At 35.4% G+C, this 16,163-nt stretch overlaps 2 protein-coding genes and 1 pseudogene across 5 annotated transcripts; 1 reads left to right on the forward strand and 2 right to left on the reverse strand.

Moving 5' to 3' along the window:
• Positions 1–729: 729 nt before the first annotated feature.
• On the reverse strand, positions 730–6,630 carry LOC100777588 (GTPase Der). Of its 2 annotated transcripts, XM_003539425.5 has the most exons (12): positions 6,211–6,629; positions 6,059–6,129; positions 5,800–5,883; positions 5,345–5,638; positions 4,597–4,736; positions 3,541–3,628; positions 3,115–3,294; positions 2,703–2,864; positions 2,407–2,600; positions 1,725–1,875; positions 1,257–1,422; positions 730–1,120 (listed from the first exon to the last, which is right to left on the reverse strand). In XM_003539425.5, exons 1-12 carry the CDS (start codon positions 6,506–6,508, stop codon positions 1,050–1,052), a joined length of 1,899 nt encoding a protein of 632 aa, XP_003539473.1. In that variant the 5' UTR covers positions 6,509–6,629; the 3' UTR covers positions 730–1,049. The 2 variants fall into 2 exon arrangements, with proteins under 2 accessions (XP_003539473.1, XP_040863307.1); XM_041007373.1 differs by lacking the exon at positions 3,115–3,294 and having other exon boundaries at positions 6,211–6,630.
• A 772-nt stretch (positions 6,631–7,402) lies between these two features.
• On the reverse strand, positions 7,403–11,023 carry LOC100807568 (tRNA-specific 2-thiouridylase MnmA-like; annotated as a pseudogene).
• Positions 11,024–11,847: 824 nt separating this feature from the next.
• On the forward strand, positions 11,848–14,742 carry LOC100784033 (nucleolar GTP-binding protein 1). 3 transcript variants are annotated; one of them, XM_014764525.3, is made up of 3 exons: positions 11,848–12,004; positions 12,240–14,283; positions 14,538–14,742. In XM_014764525.3, exon 2 carries the CDS (start codon positions 12,254–12,256, stop codon positions 14,276–14,278), a length of 2,025 nt encoding a protein of 674 aa, XP_014620011.1. In that variant the 5' UTR covers positions 11,848–12,004; positions 12,240–12,253; the 3' UTR covers positions 14,279–14,283; positions 14,538–14,742. The 3 variants fall into 3 exon arrangements, with proteins under 3 accessions (XP_014620011.1, XP_014620012.1, XP_025980344.1); XM_014764526.2 differs by having other exon boundaries at positions 11,853–12,004; positions 12,236–14,283; XM_026124559.2 differs by having other exon boundaries at positions 11,883–12,056.
• Positions 14,743–16,163: the final 1,421 nt, after the last annotated feature.

The raw sequence follows: 16,163 nt of genomic DNA on the forward strand, positions 1-16,163 counted from the left end.
TGAATTATTTATTTTAAAAAGTGAGAGACACCATTTTTAAACATGACTTATGACTTCTTTACATGAAGTCATGTTTTAAAATATGATTTGCCCATAACCTGCAATAAATTCAAAAAGTACACATATTTGGTAATTTTTTAAAGAAAATTGTCTCTGTTTGGTAAAAAAAAGCCTATATATTATGTGTATATCCTTGATACAAAACTCACAAATTTAATATATTTCAGTTTATGCATTCAACAAGAAACTCATTAGTACAACTAGCAATCCATTAATCTAATAGCTGATGAAGTTGATCACCGACACAAGTTTGATAACATTGCTATCACAGTATCATCTACTCGCTCTTCAACTGAAACTGTCACGAAAAAGATGTGACATACGATACCTTCAAAGCTTTAACCATAATAATTGCCGAGGATATGTGAAATAAAGAGGTTAGGTTCAAGTGGGGAAAACAAACTTAAATACACATATCTTGCGAAGTCCGTAAATAAACGTAAATTATCAGCCACGAACCGATGACCAACGGAAAGAAGAATGTATAATAACGTTAAAAATATGAGAAAATGAGAGATGAAGGCATACTGCAGACATGTATATGCTTTCATGTTATTATTGCAAAGGATAAGGACCGATTATCAAATTAAATGCTAGCTGATAGAGAAATAGGTAGTTGCTTGTGGAATAACAAATACGAGGGATGTGGTTACAATTGTGGTCGTAATGTGACTACGAAACATTTTTATTCATTTGTCTGGATAAATGTACAATGCAATTGTTGACAGGGAATGTACTACGAGCCTCCGACCCCATAAATACAAAGTGCTTACTAAAGAATTACAGAATGATTACGATCAGTGTAAATATGTGACATATTCTCATCCAAACTCCAGGCCCCCATTTGGTCCTTGTAGAGATTTTACTAACCTTGATGGATTTCCAGGAAGCACGTGCATTTATGTAATTAAGTAATCCCAGATAAAAAGCTACTTCATTTTTCCAACACAAACAGAACAACCAGTACTTCCATGAGAAAATGTCTGATCCTATGGTGTAGTTGACACCAATTTTCGATCATTTGATGTAAGATTTTCTCGGGTCTTTGTTACAGGTTTGCCTGTGAGAAAAACATATATACATGTTTATAGCATCATTAACCATTTTTGGAGGTGGGAGCAGTAAAACACAAATAATGAAAGAAAAATGTGGGGGACATGATACCAATATACAATATTGATACTACAAATACATACCTTCATCTTTTCCCATTTTCCTTCTGCTGCGCCAGAGAAGTCGAATGGGTGTACCAGAAAAACCTGCATCTGTACGCAGTTGCTTCTCCATATAGCGCCGGTAAGTCTCAGGAAAAAGTTTTGCATCATTGACGAAGAACACAAATGTAGGTGGCCTTATAGCAGCCTGAAAGAGGAGATCCAGTTAGAATATAAAGTAATTAAATATATTTTTTATTTATGAGTACAAAGAGTATAACCAAAGGAGCTTGTGAGTAAAATCATACAGCACTAATCATTTCGATCATTTTCTCGAGACAAATTTTCACCAATATATATTACTCCGTAAAACATCCTAATAAATGCAATGGGAACGTCTGTAACATGAATAATAAAAATGACATAACAAGAATGCATCCAAACATTTACAGTAAACTAAAAGACAAACAATAACAACTATTAACTACCATCATTACACAATCCAAATACCTGAGTGCAATAGTAAACACGCCCTCTTTTTCCACCGCGTGTCCTGGGAGGAGGCTTAAAACCTACTGCTTCCTGAACTACTTGATTCAATATAGAAGTCCCAAGTCTTCTTGATCTCTCCTTTTCAACTTCAATAGCAGCAACAATAATCCTATTGGTCAAAACAACAATAAGCAATCAACTATCTACTTAGGAGATCAACTCCAATGAAAAATATCAATAAGTAAAAAATTTAACAATTATTATACCATGTTAATATCTACATCCAAGAAAACTTATTCACCACTAAAATTTATCTGACACTAATCGTGTGCTACATCCAGAAAAACAAAGCTAGCTCATATCCAAATAAAAATGATTCTGAAAAGAGCCATGTTCTCAAGTCCATTTCTATGTGCATTCCTCAAGCTCCAGAAGTGGCCAAGGATTTTTTTTTTTTTTTACCACACATCAAGAAATACCAGAACATACAAAATTGTGCAGAGACAAAAATGTGACTACTACTTTAAGTCTACCATGACCCCTACATTGCAACTGGTAATTTCAACAAAACATAAAGCTTGAACCTCATTCACCTATGAATGGAGAACTTGTTTTAAAGGGAAAGTTGGAGGAATTCAAAGCATGGAATTAGCATACTATGCAGCATAAATGCATCGATAAATTTTCAGATAAAACATACTTGTCAACACTATGACCAGCTACAGCAGTAGAATAAACAATTGGAGCCCAGACAAGTGAGCGAAGCTTCTCCCTGACATCTTGCTCATAGTATGATGCAGTCTGCTGGTTTTTATTTGGTATTGTATCCCACTTGTTTACAACTATCACACAACCTTTCCCTTCTTTTTCTATCCTTTCAGCTATCTTGTAGTCCTTCAACAGACACTTAAATAGTTAAGTGGGGCAAAAAGTAATACTATATATGATGAAAACCAATCTGATTTTCATGTAACAAATAAAAGCATTATCACGAACCTGTTCTGTGATACAAGCCATGGCCTCGATGACAAGAGCAACAACATCAGAACGACGAATAGCACGAAATGCTCGATTCACTGATAAAGCCTCTGTTGTACTCCCAGCTGAAGCAATGGCTGTTCTTTTCCTGATTCCAGCAGTATCAATAAGTTGGAACTTCTAGAGAAAGAAAATAAGAAAATAATTATTGTGCTGACTCAAAATTCTAAAAGATTACCAAATCACTACAACAATCTGGTATGGTCCAAAAAACATACAGCCTTAAACAAAAATGGGATGGGGAAAACCTTATAACCAACTAATCATTTTCAAATTTTCATTCTCAAAATGTAATAGAACATTTGAATTAAGACTTGTTTTTGGTATTACACACCAAGTAATTACTAATTAGTCACCAAAAAAATCAAACCTGTCCATCTGGTCCAGTAAATTCAGTATCAATAGCATCACGGGTAGTGCCACTGATGGGGCTGACTATTGTTCTGTCCTCACCAACCAGTGCATTCAAAATGCTACTTTTGCCAACATTAGGTCTACCAACAATTGAAATTGCTGGAACATAATCTTCTTCAACAAGATTATTAGATTCCTATAGGTTAGCAGAAAGTAAATTATAAATTGAAAAATGAAGGGTCTCAAAAGATGAATTAAAACAAGTTGATCCAAATTGTACAGTGAACAAGAATAATTCCAACTGAATCTAATGACTTATTATTGGATGGTGCAACCGTATGGTCAAATCAACTTGCTTGCAACATAAAAGTAGAAAAAAGCTAAATTTACCCATTGTCAATGATATATACAGAAGAGAATGCAGCCTTCATAGAAAACAAACCTCAATTTTCTGTAGGCCAGAACAAACAAGGTCAAGAAGCTCTCCAGTTCCAGTCCCTGAGATAGCTGATATTGGAAGTGGTTCAAATCTGATATAACCACAACAAAAACTTGCTGATTACAACATATGACACTTAGAAAACATCAATAAACAATATGATGCAACTATGCAAAAAATGCCACTCTGCATGCTTAGCCACTAAAAAATTCATATTTCCTGGGTTGTCAGAGAAAGTTTTGTCAATCTCTTATACTTTTAATTCTATATTAAAGATGTATCATGGTGTGATCCTGAACAATTTTATGACTTATAAAAGGTCCAAGTCATCAAGAGAAATGAATTTTCTTTATAAATATGTGATATCTTAATCACATGAATATATAAAACTGCATAACAATATATATCCTAAGCCTGATCATAGTTATTTCCCTCCTCATAATTACTCACATGAACTAATAAGAGTAAATATGAAGTCGCACATAGTAAAAAACAAAGTAAATTGAAATAAACAAGGGTGATTCTGAAACATAATTGGGGTAAAAAGTGATATTCACATCTTTTTGAATTTACCCATTTTAGTTGAACTAACCAAATTTAGTTTAACACTAGCAACATCACATCATAATTAAGATAACAGTTTACCACCTGAACTAGCTATTTACTGAAAAAGTTAACCACTAACATAAGTAATTGATACAATTCCCCTTCATGGTCAATTAAGGTTAAATGATGGCAATGCCAAAGTAAGTATCAATAACGCCTTCAACCTCAATTGCATCTTAGAAGTGCCACACAAACAATTAATGCTTTTTTTTTTAAAAAAAGAGCACAATTAATGCTTGTTGAGGCACATTCAAGATCATATTCATGAATTTCCAAAACCAAGCATACCATAGATCAAATTCTTGTCCTAGATATCCATGTCATGGAAACATCAGATGGTGAACATTATTTATTAAACTACTTAAGTGTCATGACCATTTTCCACTATGGCCACACTTCAGGCATGTAACCTGCCCACCCACTCGGGAGTGCATCCTCACAGAATTAGCTTACCCAAGGGACCAAAATTCAGATGCCTGCATAATTCTTTTGCGTGGAGATTCACACTTGTTAACTGCAAGAATGACATATTTATCTGAGTAGTTTTTACGTAGCCAATCAGCAATTTCCTCGTCTGCTGCTGTTAGACCGGCCTGCTCAACATAATAGTCATTACTGTCTTCAGGTCATTTGGAGCAGCTTATTTTGATTTAAAATAGAGTAAATAGTATACACATTGACAGTGTAAAGAAATATTACACTCATTGAATCACAAACTATCATGTATAGTAAGTTTGTTGACTTTTACAATAAATACCTTAAAAGTCATACCAACAATGACTTTTGATTGGTTGGTTGTGTAAAACTTTTTACATTAACAGTACATAGCATTTAAACTCTTTAAAATAAGTCCTAAAACAACAAAATTTGATGTCCCATTTTGATGGTGTATAACTATGTCAACTGTAACCAGAAAGCACCACAGAAACTCAAAGCAGTAAAATAAAGCTAAAAGCTTCCAAGATTCAACCAGATTCCAGAATTACCAAAAAATGTCTAATAATGCTTGTGGCCTGGGAGGAATGGATTGCCCATCCTATACTTAATACAAGTAAATATCACCTTTTAACATACATATCTTGCAATCCTTTTTTATATATTTATTATATTACAATAAAAGTCAAGCAGGGAAAAAGATACAGCCTTGGAGAAGGAAAATCATAATATAGTGCAAGATGTAATATGTGAGCATACAAAATACCTGACCATCAACCAGAAAAATAATCACAGATGATTCTTCCACAGCTGCAGTTGCTTGTCTCTCAATCATTGAGGGCATCCTGGCAACAGCTGCCTCTCTAACAGCAAGTGGAATGCCATCCATACCAATGGTAGTAGTAATAGCCAACTCTTCCATAACAGTAGCTTGTGATTTTGAAACGGTGATAACCCCACCTGTGTCGACTACCATGAATTCATGCTCTCCCCAATACGATCGACCATACAAACGATCCCTGGTGACCCCAGGTTCATCCACCACAATTGCCCTGTTTCCCTACAATTTGAGCAGTAGTAAGGAGAGGTAGGTAAGGTAACTATCATAATAGATCAATTTCAACATTCAGATTTTAGACACGTTGAAATTTCGAACTGTATTTCCCTAAAACATGAGAACATATAAGGAGGAAAATTAAAGCAAGAAGAAATATTCAATACCCCAACAAGACGATTAAATAATGCTGATTTGCCAACATTTGGCCTTCCAACAATTGCAACCCTTGGGAGAAGATTGTCAGGAATCTGCCATTCAAATTAAATGAGGTTTAGCAAATGACCCTGTTTATTTAAAACTCTTCAAAAGAAATAATTCAACTCCTCCTAACTAGTTGCCAACAATAAAGAAAGAGTATCTATTTAAAAATAAGTATTCCGTGCTTATCATCACCGTAACAACAAAACTGAATGTCATACTAACAATTTTTGTTCTACGTGGACTCTTCCTGCGTGATTGAGCTGATTCCTTGCGATCACTTTTCTCCTCGTCTTCTGAAATCACCAAACACAGAAAGGTCGATATTGAAGACTCACTACAAAGACGAGCAAAAGCTCAATGAAAAGAAGACTCACCAATGCTCAAAATTTGAGACAGAGAGCTTGAATACGCTTCGACGGCATCCTTGGCTTCTTGCTCGAGGGCGACGAGATCGAGGTCGTCCAATTCGCCCGATTCTTCATCGTCGTCGACGCTGCCGGAAAGTTCGCCGGCGGTAGGACGGAGGACGGAGCGGGATAGGCTCCGGCGAGTGAGCTTCTGGCGAGAAAGGATTGAAGAGGAGAAGGGAAGAGTGTTGTGGAATGGGAAAATGGGGTTTAGGGTTTTAGCGAGAGTGAAAGAGATAGGTGTTAGTGTTAGAGTGCGTGCCATGAGTAACTATATCTCAATTCTCAGGATTCAACATTTGGCGGGGTTTATCTCTATTCCTCTCCCCTCAATTCGCCTTTTTCCACACCGCATTAACAAATATCTTATTTTCACACACAGACATATCTTTTTGAGCGCTTCTTTTCAGACAAAATTTAGGTGCTTCATTTTAAGTATTTTACCCTGATTTTAATGAAACAATTTATAATATAATATTGCACTTATATTCTGTTTAAGTATTTTTAATGTTATTTATATTTCATTAATAGAATGTCAGAATAACATATTTATTACAAATTAAAAAATATGGAAAATAATTATAAAAATTCACCCAAGTCCTATCTTTGTTTTAATTAAGCATTTTTTATCAACATGTTATGAATCCATTTTTTTGTTGATTTTCACAATTTTTTAATCAATTTAATATTTTTTACCAGTTCTTTTCAACGAGTTTAGTTAAATCAAACATTGGGTTAATTCACTGGTTTTTCGATAAAACCGGGCTGATTTGATCCAATTTTCAAAACATAACTATAACGTTTGTTTCTCTTTTCTTTTCTTAAACAACGACATAATTGACAAATAATAATCAATGTTATCTTAAAGCTTTAAAATAAAAAATAAATGTAATTTTATTTTCAAAAATGCCACAAAAAAATGGCGAAGGTAGCACTGTATACAAACATAATGCGGTTTTCATGCCTATTTTCATTCTCACAATAGTAAAGGCTTGACAAATTATCAAACTCAAAAACTGACAATTGGCACAATTTGGTAACAATTCAATCGGAAAAAACTACAATTTAGTGGGCCGAAGCTAAAACTTCCAAATGATGCTATGCAAGTTTGTTTTGTCCATGGCTCCATGCCATAGTAAATATTTTTTCATTGATTAAATTCCAAAATAAGAAATTCTTCATTTAATAATTGCATCTTAAGGTACATAGTGAATAAACTGAATAAAGTCTAAAGCAAACCATGACAAGGTATATACACATTTTAATTGGAAACACAGAATAATGGAAGCTACTAATTTCTCACCCACCTTAAACAGCTATCCTTCTCTCTATAAAATACTTCTTATTTCCCTAAACATGCATATAAAAACGCTACAGAACAAAAGATCAGAAAATCTACGTGTATACCCACATTTGCGAATGCTTTGTTGTGGCCAATTGAAAGGGAAGATGGAAGTTGCATTCCCCTGACACATCAGCCTGTTTTGTTTAGTGCCAGCAACTCTTGAATTTCTTATTCCTTTATGATGTTTTACTTGCTAACTCTGCAGAATCACACACTTGCGGGTTATCTGGTTTAACTTTTATTTTTACCGGATTCCCAATCTTCGATTTATCTTCCATCCTAGCAATTTCTAAAGCTTTTGTACATACTGGAAAACTCTGATCATCCCAGAACTCCAAAATCACACCAGAACCTATGCATGTTCTTCCCTCATAGAAGGCCGCAAACTGGCCAGCTGCTAGGCCTTGATCATCTTCAGATATGCAGACAACAGCAGAGCGACACTGGCCATCTCCTTCCACTTCCATTTGTAAGCTACAATCATAGAATCCAGGACCATGTCTCACCTGAAAAGGTTAAGATGCCATAACTATTGAGTACTACAAAAATGGAAAATGCTTTTAATAACCGGGAAGAGAAATTGGTATTCAAGTAATCCACCTTGCATTGAAGCTGACTTGTCTGGCCTGGGGGCAACCCACTAAGCCATTTAAAAGAGCCAACACAGAATACACGCCTTCTTTTGTCAAAGGAAAAGTAATTTCTTGACACAAAAACTACATTGTTTTTAAAACCAAAATCCCCGATGTTTGCCAAGGAAATCTCCTGTCTCAGCTTCCAGGATGATACCTTCTCTCTCCCCAATATGTCTGGTAACAAATTCACTGAATCTTATCTATAACTCAAAAAGGGAACAGAGATAGAAACAGAAAAGAAATCAAACTTCAAGACTTGCTTCTAAACAATAATATAATGTCATTAATATTTTAAAATAGAAAATTAAAGAATGGTTACAATAATTCATAATGGACACGACCATAAGTGTCATATTTATTTTAATCTTCCACTTTTAGAACCGTCTGAAAGTTCAAAAGTGAGTTGTAAAGACCTCTCATCACCATGAAATAGATATGATATAAAGGAGCTGTTCACTCCACATACCTTGCCCAAAAAGCATATTCCTTGGGAATCCTTTCTATCCTTATTTGGTAGATCAAATTTTGTGGCAAGCTTGCGGACTTCATCCTGCAGATGATGTGGCAGGAGATAAAAATTAGATTAAAAATTTCTTCAAAACATAGTTTTAGAAAAAAAAACTTCATACAGAAAAGTTTAACATGTTAGCCTTTATAAATGGTTTACTGCAAAATAGCATCCAAATATCAATCTCAACCTACAATAATGGCACTTAAAAAATTATTTCATAAATATATTCAGAAAACATCCTGCCTGAATTCTCATGTCAGCACTCATAAAATGGGATAGCAAGTGGTGTTTTAAAGGAAGAAAAAAAAATGTCAGACACAGGATGAAAAAAGAAAAAGAAAAAACTTCAAATAGAGCAAGATAACTTGTTGTCCTTAAATGTAGAAATGGTTAATAAAGTGCAGCCTCCAAATTTAAACCCCAAAAAAAAACAATTAAAGGCACAAAAAAATTTAACAAATATATTCCAAATGCTTACTGCTTGAATTCTAGTGATAGACATCATAAGTGACTGAATCACAGACAAATTTAAATAATTTAAGCACTGAAAAAGGTACAAATTCACAACAAACCTTGGGAATACAACCAAGCGGAAAAAGAAGTCGCCTCAGCTGGGATTGTGAGAGGTGTGAAAGGAAGTATGTTTGATCCTTTACCTAAAATTTTAAAATCACATTAGGATGTAACAGCATCCAAAAACTATTTCTGAGTAATAAAAAGGCTAGCAAAGAAATATGCAAAACTTAATACTACCATAAACAATTTATATAAGCTAATCAGCAAAGATTCTTCAGACAGCACTGAAAGTACAGAAATATCACCTATGTATAAACCACAAACACAAACAAGATCTTGTAACCATAAATTTATATCTCATATTGGTACCATGTCTTGTGATAGTTCCAGAACAGAAGGCTCATCCATCCAATCAGCACATGGGTGGATAACATTTGCATAATGCCCAGAGGCAACATAGTCAAAACCCATGCCACCAATTGCATCCAAGAATGCACCTGACAAAAACATTTGACTAATGAAATAAAAAGAAAGCACATGAACCAAACTACAATGAGGTCAGATTGGATTCATTGAACAGGACTGGATGCATACCAAACTTTATTCTTGTATTGCAGAGAACATCAGGGTTAGGGGTTCGGCCACTACTATACTCTTCAATGAGGTAAGAAACCTGATATGCAGGTGAGTAATAAGTCAAATAAGTGGCAGCAGAGACCTACACTATTGCAATTAGAATACATTTTGGTCCTATTTGGATAAACTTCTCATTAAGCATTTATAAGAGAAGAAAATAAGAAAATAAAATGAACTAAGTTGTCAAATAAGTTAAAATTATAGAAGCTCTTAAATTTAATTTCCATAAAAGCTTATTTTAACTTAGCATAAACTAATTTTAACTTACGGGGGAAACTTAATCATTTTATCTTTTTATTGTCTTTGCTTATAAGTGCTTATTCAAAAGTTTATCCAAACAAGGCCTTGTCAGCTTAAAATTATCAGAATGTAAATAACAGAAAATGTTATTGCTTATTAAAGGGAAAGGGAATAAAATATTAGACATAAGTAGCTAAATCGGTCTTGCATACCACATTGTTCCAGTATTCATCGGTTAAATGAACAACTTCTAACGGCACATCAACCTGCAAATACAAGTACAAACACCATTAGTAATGTATTGGTGAGTAAAATCTACAACAACAAAGACGTTGGAAAGAAACTGACCTGATTACAAACATCTTTAGCATACTTCAAATCCTCTTCCCAGGGGCACTCCGACCAAAAGTTCTCGAAATCTTCCTACAGAAAAACCACGCGTGAGAAAGCAACAGCCACAATAACAATGACCTAATTCAATTTTGAATGGGAAGAAGGAAGGCGTACTTGGAACCATATCTTGAGGTAGAAAGCGGTGCAGGAGTGACCGGCGGCGTGGAGCAGCCGGAGAGCGACGCTGCTATCGACGCCTCCGCTGACGAGAACGGCGACTCGAAGCGGCGAGTTCTGCGGCATGGAGCAGCGGAGGTAGCGGTCAAGGTCGCCGGAGAGAGGAGGCGAGGGCTGCGCGACGGCGGAAAAAGAAGGTCGACAGAAAAGCTTGAAGCTGCGACATCGAGGCCTAGGGTTTAGCGTGTGGAGATTTTGGCATGTGAAGGCAGTTAGAGGCGGAGAAGCCATTGGCCTCCAAATCCAATTCCATGGCACCGCCACCTTCCACATATCAGACACCTCATCCGTTTCAGGAAAACACACTTGCCCGGATTTCTGTATTATTTCAATTTTCTATTTTTTTATTTTATTTAAAGTTTTTTACCTCTATTTTCTAAATGGAAGTCAATAATTTTTTTTTAAAAAAAATATTATCAACTGTTACAAATTAAAAATAACTTTATATAACAGTTTAAATTCTTTGTTATAGATTCAAAATGCAACTAATATTTTAACTAAACACTATACAAAATAAATATTTGATTTTATGCAATTAAATTGAAAGAAAAAAAAGTGATGCATTAACGTTGATAATAGTTTTAACTTTTAACTTTCATCCAAACAAAACTCCTTGCATTATTTATCAAAGGAGTTAGAAGATGAGCACGAGGGACATCATTATCAATTAACTTAAGAGTTATTTTTGAGTTTGATTCTCAAATGATAATATTAGCCTTTTTTTTTCTTTATTATGGTTAAACTCTTATGAATTATGTACACCATTTAAGATGGTTCTCTATCTGGTTCTTTATACAGTCCAACTCAACTCATAAGAAAAATCACTCTTTTTAATTCTACCATATAAATAGTCTATTATTTGTGATTAGATTAGATAAAAATATAATTTTTTTACATATTTTCTTGTAATTAAATTCTTAAAATAAGTCACAAGAAAAAGCTTTTTTCATCACTGATTTTCTGCTGTTTTATCATCATTTACGGTTGGGTAAAACAAAAAAAAATTACATCAAGGTAAAATAAAAAAGTTCTACAGCAGTATTTTAATTATTTAATTTAATGTGATATAGTAATGGGCTGATACTAATCCAATAGTTTTACTGGGCCGGGTTGGGTTGCAATGCAGCAATTGTTTACCTTCTCCAAACTAAAACCCTCATTCTACCCTACGTACTAGTTTCTTTCGTTTGAGTCGGTGTCTGCCTGCAGTCTCCAACAAAACAGAGTCTATAAGATTCATTCATCACATAACCGCAAAACCTTCGCTCGCGTTCACAACACAAACCCTAGAAGCCAACGTTTTTCAGGGTGAGTCTCTCCTTCGCGTGCTAATCCATATAGTCGCTTGTTAATTTCTCAGGTTTGGGCTTCGGATCCCAACTTTATGTGGCTCCATGGATTTAATTTATCTTGTATTTTATTTATGATTCATTCCAGATTCTCAATACCTGTATCTCGTTTTACTTTTGTAGTCCATTTTTTATTCAGTGCTTTTGTAATAAAAATTGTTAATTTTCAGTTATAATTTTTCTGTGGTAGGAAGGTTGTTAGAGCACGATGGTTCAGTATAATTTTAAGAAGATCACTGTGGTGCCAAATGGGAAGGATGTCGTCGACATCATCCTCTCTCGCACCCAGCGTCAGACACCAACCGTTGTGCACAAAGGATATGCTATTTCACGGCTTCGCCAATTCTACATGCGCAAAGTGAAGTATACTCAGCAGAATTTTCATGACAAGCTCTCCACAATAATCGACGAGTTCCCCAGGCTCGACGATATTCATCCTTTCTATGGCGATCTCCTCCATGTGCTCTACAATAAGGACCACTACAAGCTTGCTCTTGGCCAAATTAACACTGCCAGGAATCTCATTGGTAAGATTGCCAAAGACTATGTGAAGTTGTTGAAGTATGGTGACTCGCTGTATCGGTGCAAGTGTCTTAAGGTGGCTGCTCTTGGCCGCATGTGCACTGTGATCAAGAGGGTTGGCCCGAGTTTGGCTTATCTAGAACAGGTCAGACAGCACATGGCTAGGCTTCCCTCTATTGATCCAAATACGAGGACTATCTTGATCTGTGGATATCCCAATGTTGGCAAGAGCTCGTTCATTAACAAGATTACTAGAGCTGATGTGGATGTGCAGCCCTATGCTTTCACTACAAAGTCTCTCTTTGTGGGTCATACTGATTATAAATACCTGAGGTACCAAGTAATTGATACACCAGGGATTTTGGACAGGCCTTTTGAAGATCGTAATATTATTGAGATGTGCAGTATCACTGCTCTAGCACATTTGAGAGCCGCGATATTGTTTTTCTTGGACGTGTCTGGGTCTTGTGGTTACAGTATTGCTCAGCAGGCAGCTCTGTTTCACAGCATCAAGTCTTTGTTTATGAACAAGCCGTTGATTATAGTCTGCAACAAGACTGACTTGCAGCCACTTGAGGGGATATCTGAGGAAGACATGAAGTTGGTCAATGAGATGAAAGCGGAAGCCTTGAAGACTCTAGTTGGTCAAGGTGGTGAGCCTACAGACAATAACAGTGTATTGTTGACCATGAGCACTTTGACAGAAGAAGGGGTAATTGCTGTGAAAAATGCAGCATGTGAGAGGTTATTGGATCAGAGGGTGGAGATAAAGATGAAATCAAAGAAAATTAATGACTGCTTGAACAGGTTTCATGTTGCAGTACCAAAGCCTCGTGACCAGAAGGAAAGGCCTCCATGTATTCCTCAAGCAGTTTTAGAAGCTAAAGCTAAGCAAGCAGCTGAGAAGGAAAAGAGAAAAACTGAAAAGGATCTGGAGGATGAGAATGGTGGGGCGGGTGTATACTCAATGAACTTGAGAAAGAATTACATTTTGGCCGATGATGAATGGAAAGAGGATGTGCTGCCAGAAATTTTGGATGGACACAATGTGTATGATTTCATTGATCCTGATATTCTGCATAGGGTTGAAGAGTTGGAAAGAGAAGAAGGGATGAGACAGGAAGAAGCTGAGGATGGTGATTTTGAGATTGATGGAACTGAATTGACGCCCGAGCAGCAAGCAGCTTTAGCTGAGATTAGGAAAAAGAAAAGCTTGCTCATCCAGCAGCATAGGATCAAAAAGAGCAATGCAGAGAATCGGCCAACTGTTCCAAGGAAGTTTGATAAGGACAAGCAGTTCACCTCAGAAAGAATGGGAAGGCAATTGTCATCTTTGGGGCTTGATCCCACTTTGGCAATTAAGAGAATGCGCAGCAGATCTGCTTCTAGAGGTCGGAAAAGGGAAAGATCGCCTGAAATGAGAAGTGCTGATGGTATGGATATTGATGGTGATACACCTAGCAAAAAACAGCGTCTGAGTAGATCACTGTCACGGTCCAGGTCAGTGTCACGCCCACCACATGAAGTTGTGCCTGGAGAAGGTTACAAGGATTCTGCTCAAAAGGTCAAGGCAATTAAACTTGCAAAGAAATCTGTCAAGAAGAGAAACAAGGATGCCCGTCGTGGAGAAGCTGATAGAGTCATACCTAATCTGAAGCCCAAGCACTTGTTTTCTGGGAAGCGTTCCAATGGAAAAACTGAGAGACGCTAGGACAGGTATGTGCTTCGCTATGCAGCTTGCTTTGTTTATATTATAGCTAGTCTGCACACCAAAATTTCATTAATTGCTCTTGTAGATGTAGGAAGCCATTGAATGCTTTTTTTGTCACTGATGACTAATCTCAGCTTTATCGATTAGTAGTTGATTTAGACTTTTGAAATTTACCTAATTAGTTATACATGTTTTGTGGTTTTAGAAGATGTTTTTCAGTATTCACAACTCACTGGTGTTTGTAAATTATTCTCTGCAGGGGATGCTGTTTTCTTCATTTTAGAGACACCTGTTGGCATTTTTCGTGGCTGCCAAAATTTTGTTATTTCATATTAGTGTTTTGTGTTGGAGTTTAAGGTGCTGTGTTGGCAACATAGTTTACTTATACATCTCTGCCTTTTATTATTATTGTTATCAAACTTGTCATTCTTTAAGTTGCAATGTTACAGTTTCCTTTGTTGGTATTTACTTATTTAGTTCAATGTCGGAGACCTCTATGAATCAAGGAAGCTGCTGTTTTGAATTTTATGAGTCACAACATTGACTGTTGTTATTGGAACTTGGAAGTTAGTTCCTTCCTTCTAGTTTGATTGCTCTTTAATCTCAACTTCCACATGTGGGTGATTTTGTTCTAGTATTGCTCAAACTGGTTTAAATATTGTATGCAATATACAATAAAAGGCTCACGAGATAGGATAGCAGCACCCTATTGGTTCATCGGAGGGGGGATACACTGTGTTGGAGGGCCTTTATTGTATGTAATGTAAGGATAATATGCTCAATGAAGAACCACATTTGATCTATGATTTGAATTAGCTGTTTAAGTAGTCATGCTTGTGTAATATTGTCACTTAGACTAAACATTAATATAGTCTACAGAATGATGAAATTCAAGACCAAAGTTTTGATTAAGATAACTTTTTCCGTTAACTTGATTTATATCTCTTAGGTTCTAACCCTTGGAAACAGATATTCAAGATGGAAAAAAACTGTTTTATTGGTTTGGTGGTGTATGTGTGTGCTTACAGAGGCATAATTGGTGATGTGTTTGATTCTTCCGGTTCCTCTACTGCCAGATATTGCTCGATATACTTTTGTGATTTTATGTATAATATGCTGTTATGCATGTGTATTTTGTGAAAAGTAAAAGTACAGAATTAAAGGAGTGGTAGTGGCTACCAACAGCATAATAGACTTCAGAACTGGTTTCTACAAGTCAATAAACTGGTTTAGAAGTTGGTTTTTGCAAAACCAATTTGAAACTGTTAACTGATTCCAAAGCAGGTTTGAAAGTGGTTCATAGGTTCGGAATCGGTTTTGAATATATTCAAGTGGTTCCTTTAAATGATCACTAATTGATGAAAATAATTTCGAAACAAAGTCTTATTTCATTTGGTACAAAAAGAGCAATTTAAAGGAACAAATTCTTTTTTATAATATTACATATAACTTCATTTTTTATTATATTTTTCTACACAAATTCTTCTTTAAGTTTCAAAATATTATACTGATATTTTTTTACTGCCACAAGAGAGGTGAACGTATTGATTAAAATATCAAGAGATATTTTTGTAATTACATGACCACTAATGGAAATAAATTTGAAATAAAACCTTGTTTCATTTGGTACAACAAGAGCAATTAATTGATGAAAATAATTTTGAAATAAAGCCTTATTTCATTTGGTATAACAAGAGCAATTTAAAGGAACAAAAGTTCTTAATAAATAAAGAGTAAATTACAATAATATCCTTTTTTATGGTATTACATATAACTTCATTTTTTTTATTATATTTTTTTACACTACTTTTCCTTTAAGTTTTAATATATTATACATATGTTTCAAAACATTACACGGCCATAGCCTGCATAGAAATTAAACCTA

This window comes from Glycine max, chromosome 12 (assembly GCF_000004515.6).
Source record: "Glycine max cultivar Williams 82 chromosome 12, Glycine_max_v4.0, whole genome shotgun sequence".
Lineage (NCBI taxonomy): Eukaryota > Viridiplantae > Streptophyta > Magnoliopsida > Fabales > Fabaceae > Glycine > Glycine max.

Bases quoted from the DNA above. Each gene is read 5' to 3' on its own strand.
- LOC100784033 (XM_014764525.3), top strand. From the start codon at position 12,254: ATGGTTCAGTATAATTTTAAGAAGATCACTGTGGTGCCAAATGGGAAG.
- LOC100777588 (XM_003539425.5), bottom strand. From the start codon at position 6,508: ATGGCACGCACTCTAACACTAACACCTATCTCTTTCACTCTCGCTAAA. The intron at 5,639-5,799 runs GTATTGAATATT...CTCAAATTGTAG, and splicing joins TATTTAATCGTCTTGTTGGG to GGAAACAGGGCAATTGTGGT. The intron at 3,629-4,596 runs GTAAGCTAATTC...TGGTTATATCAG, and splicing joins TCTGAATTTTGGTCCCTTGG to ATTTGAACCACTTCCAATAT.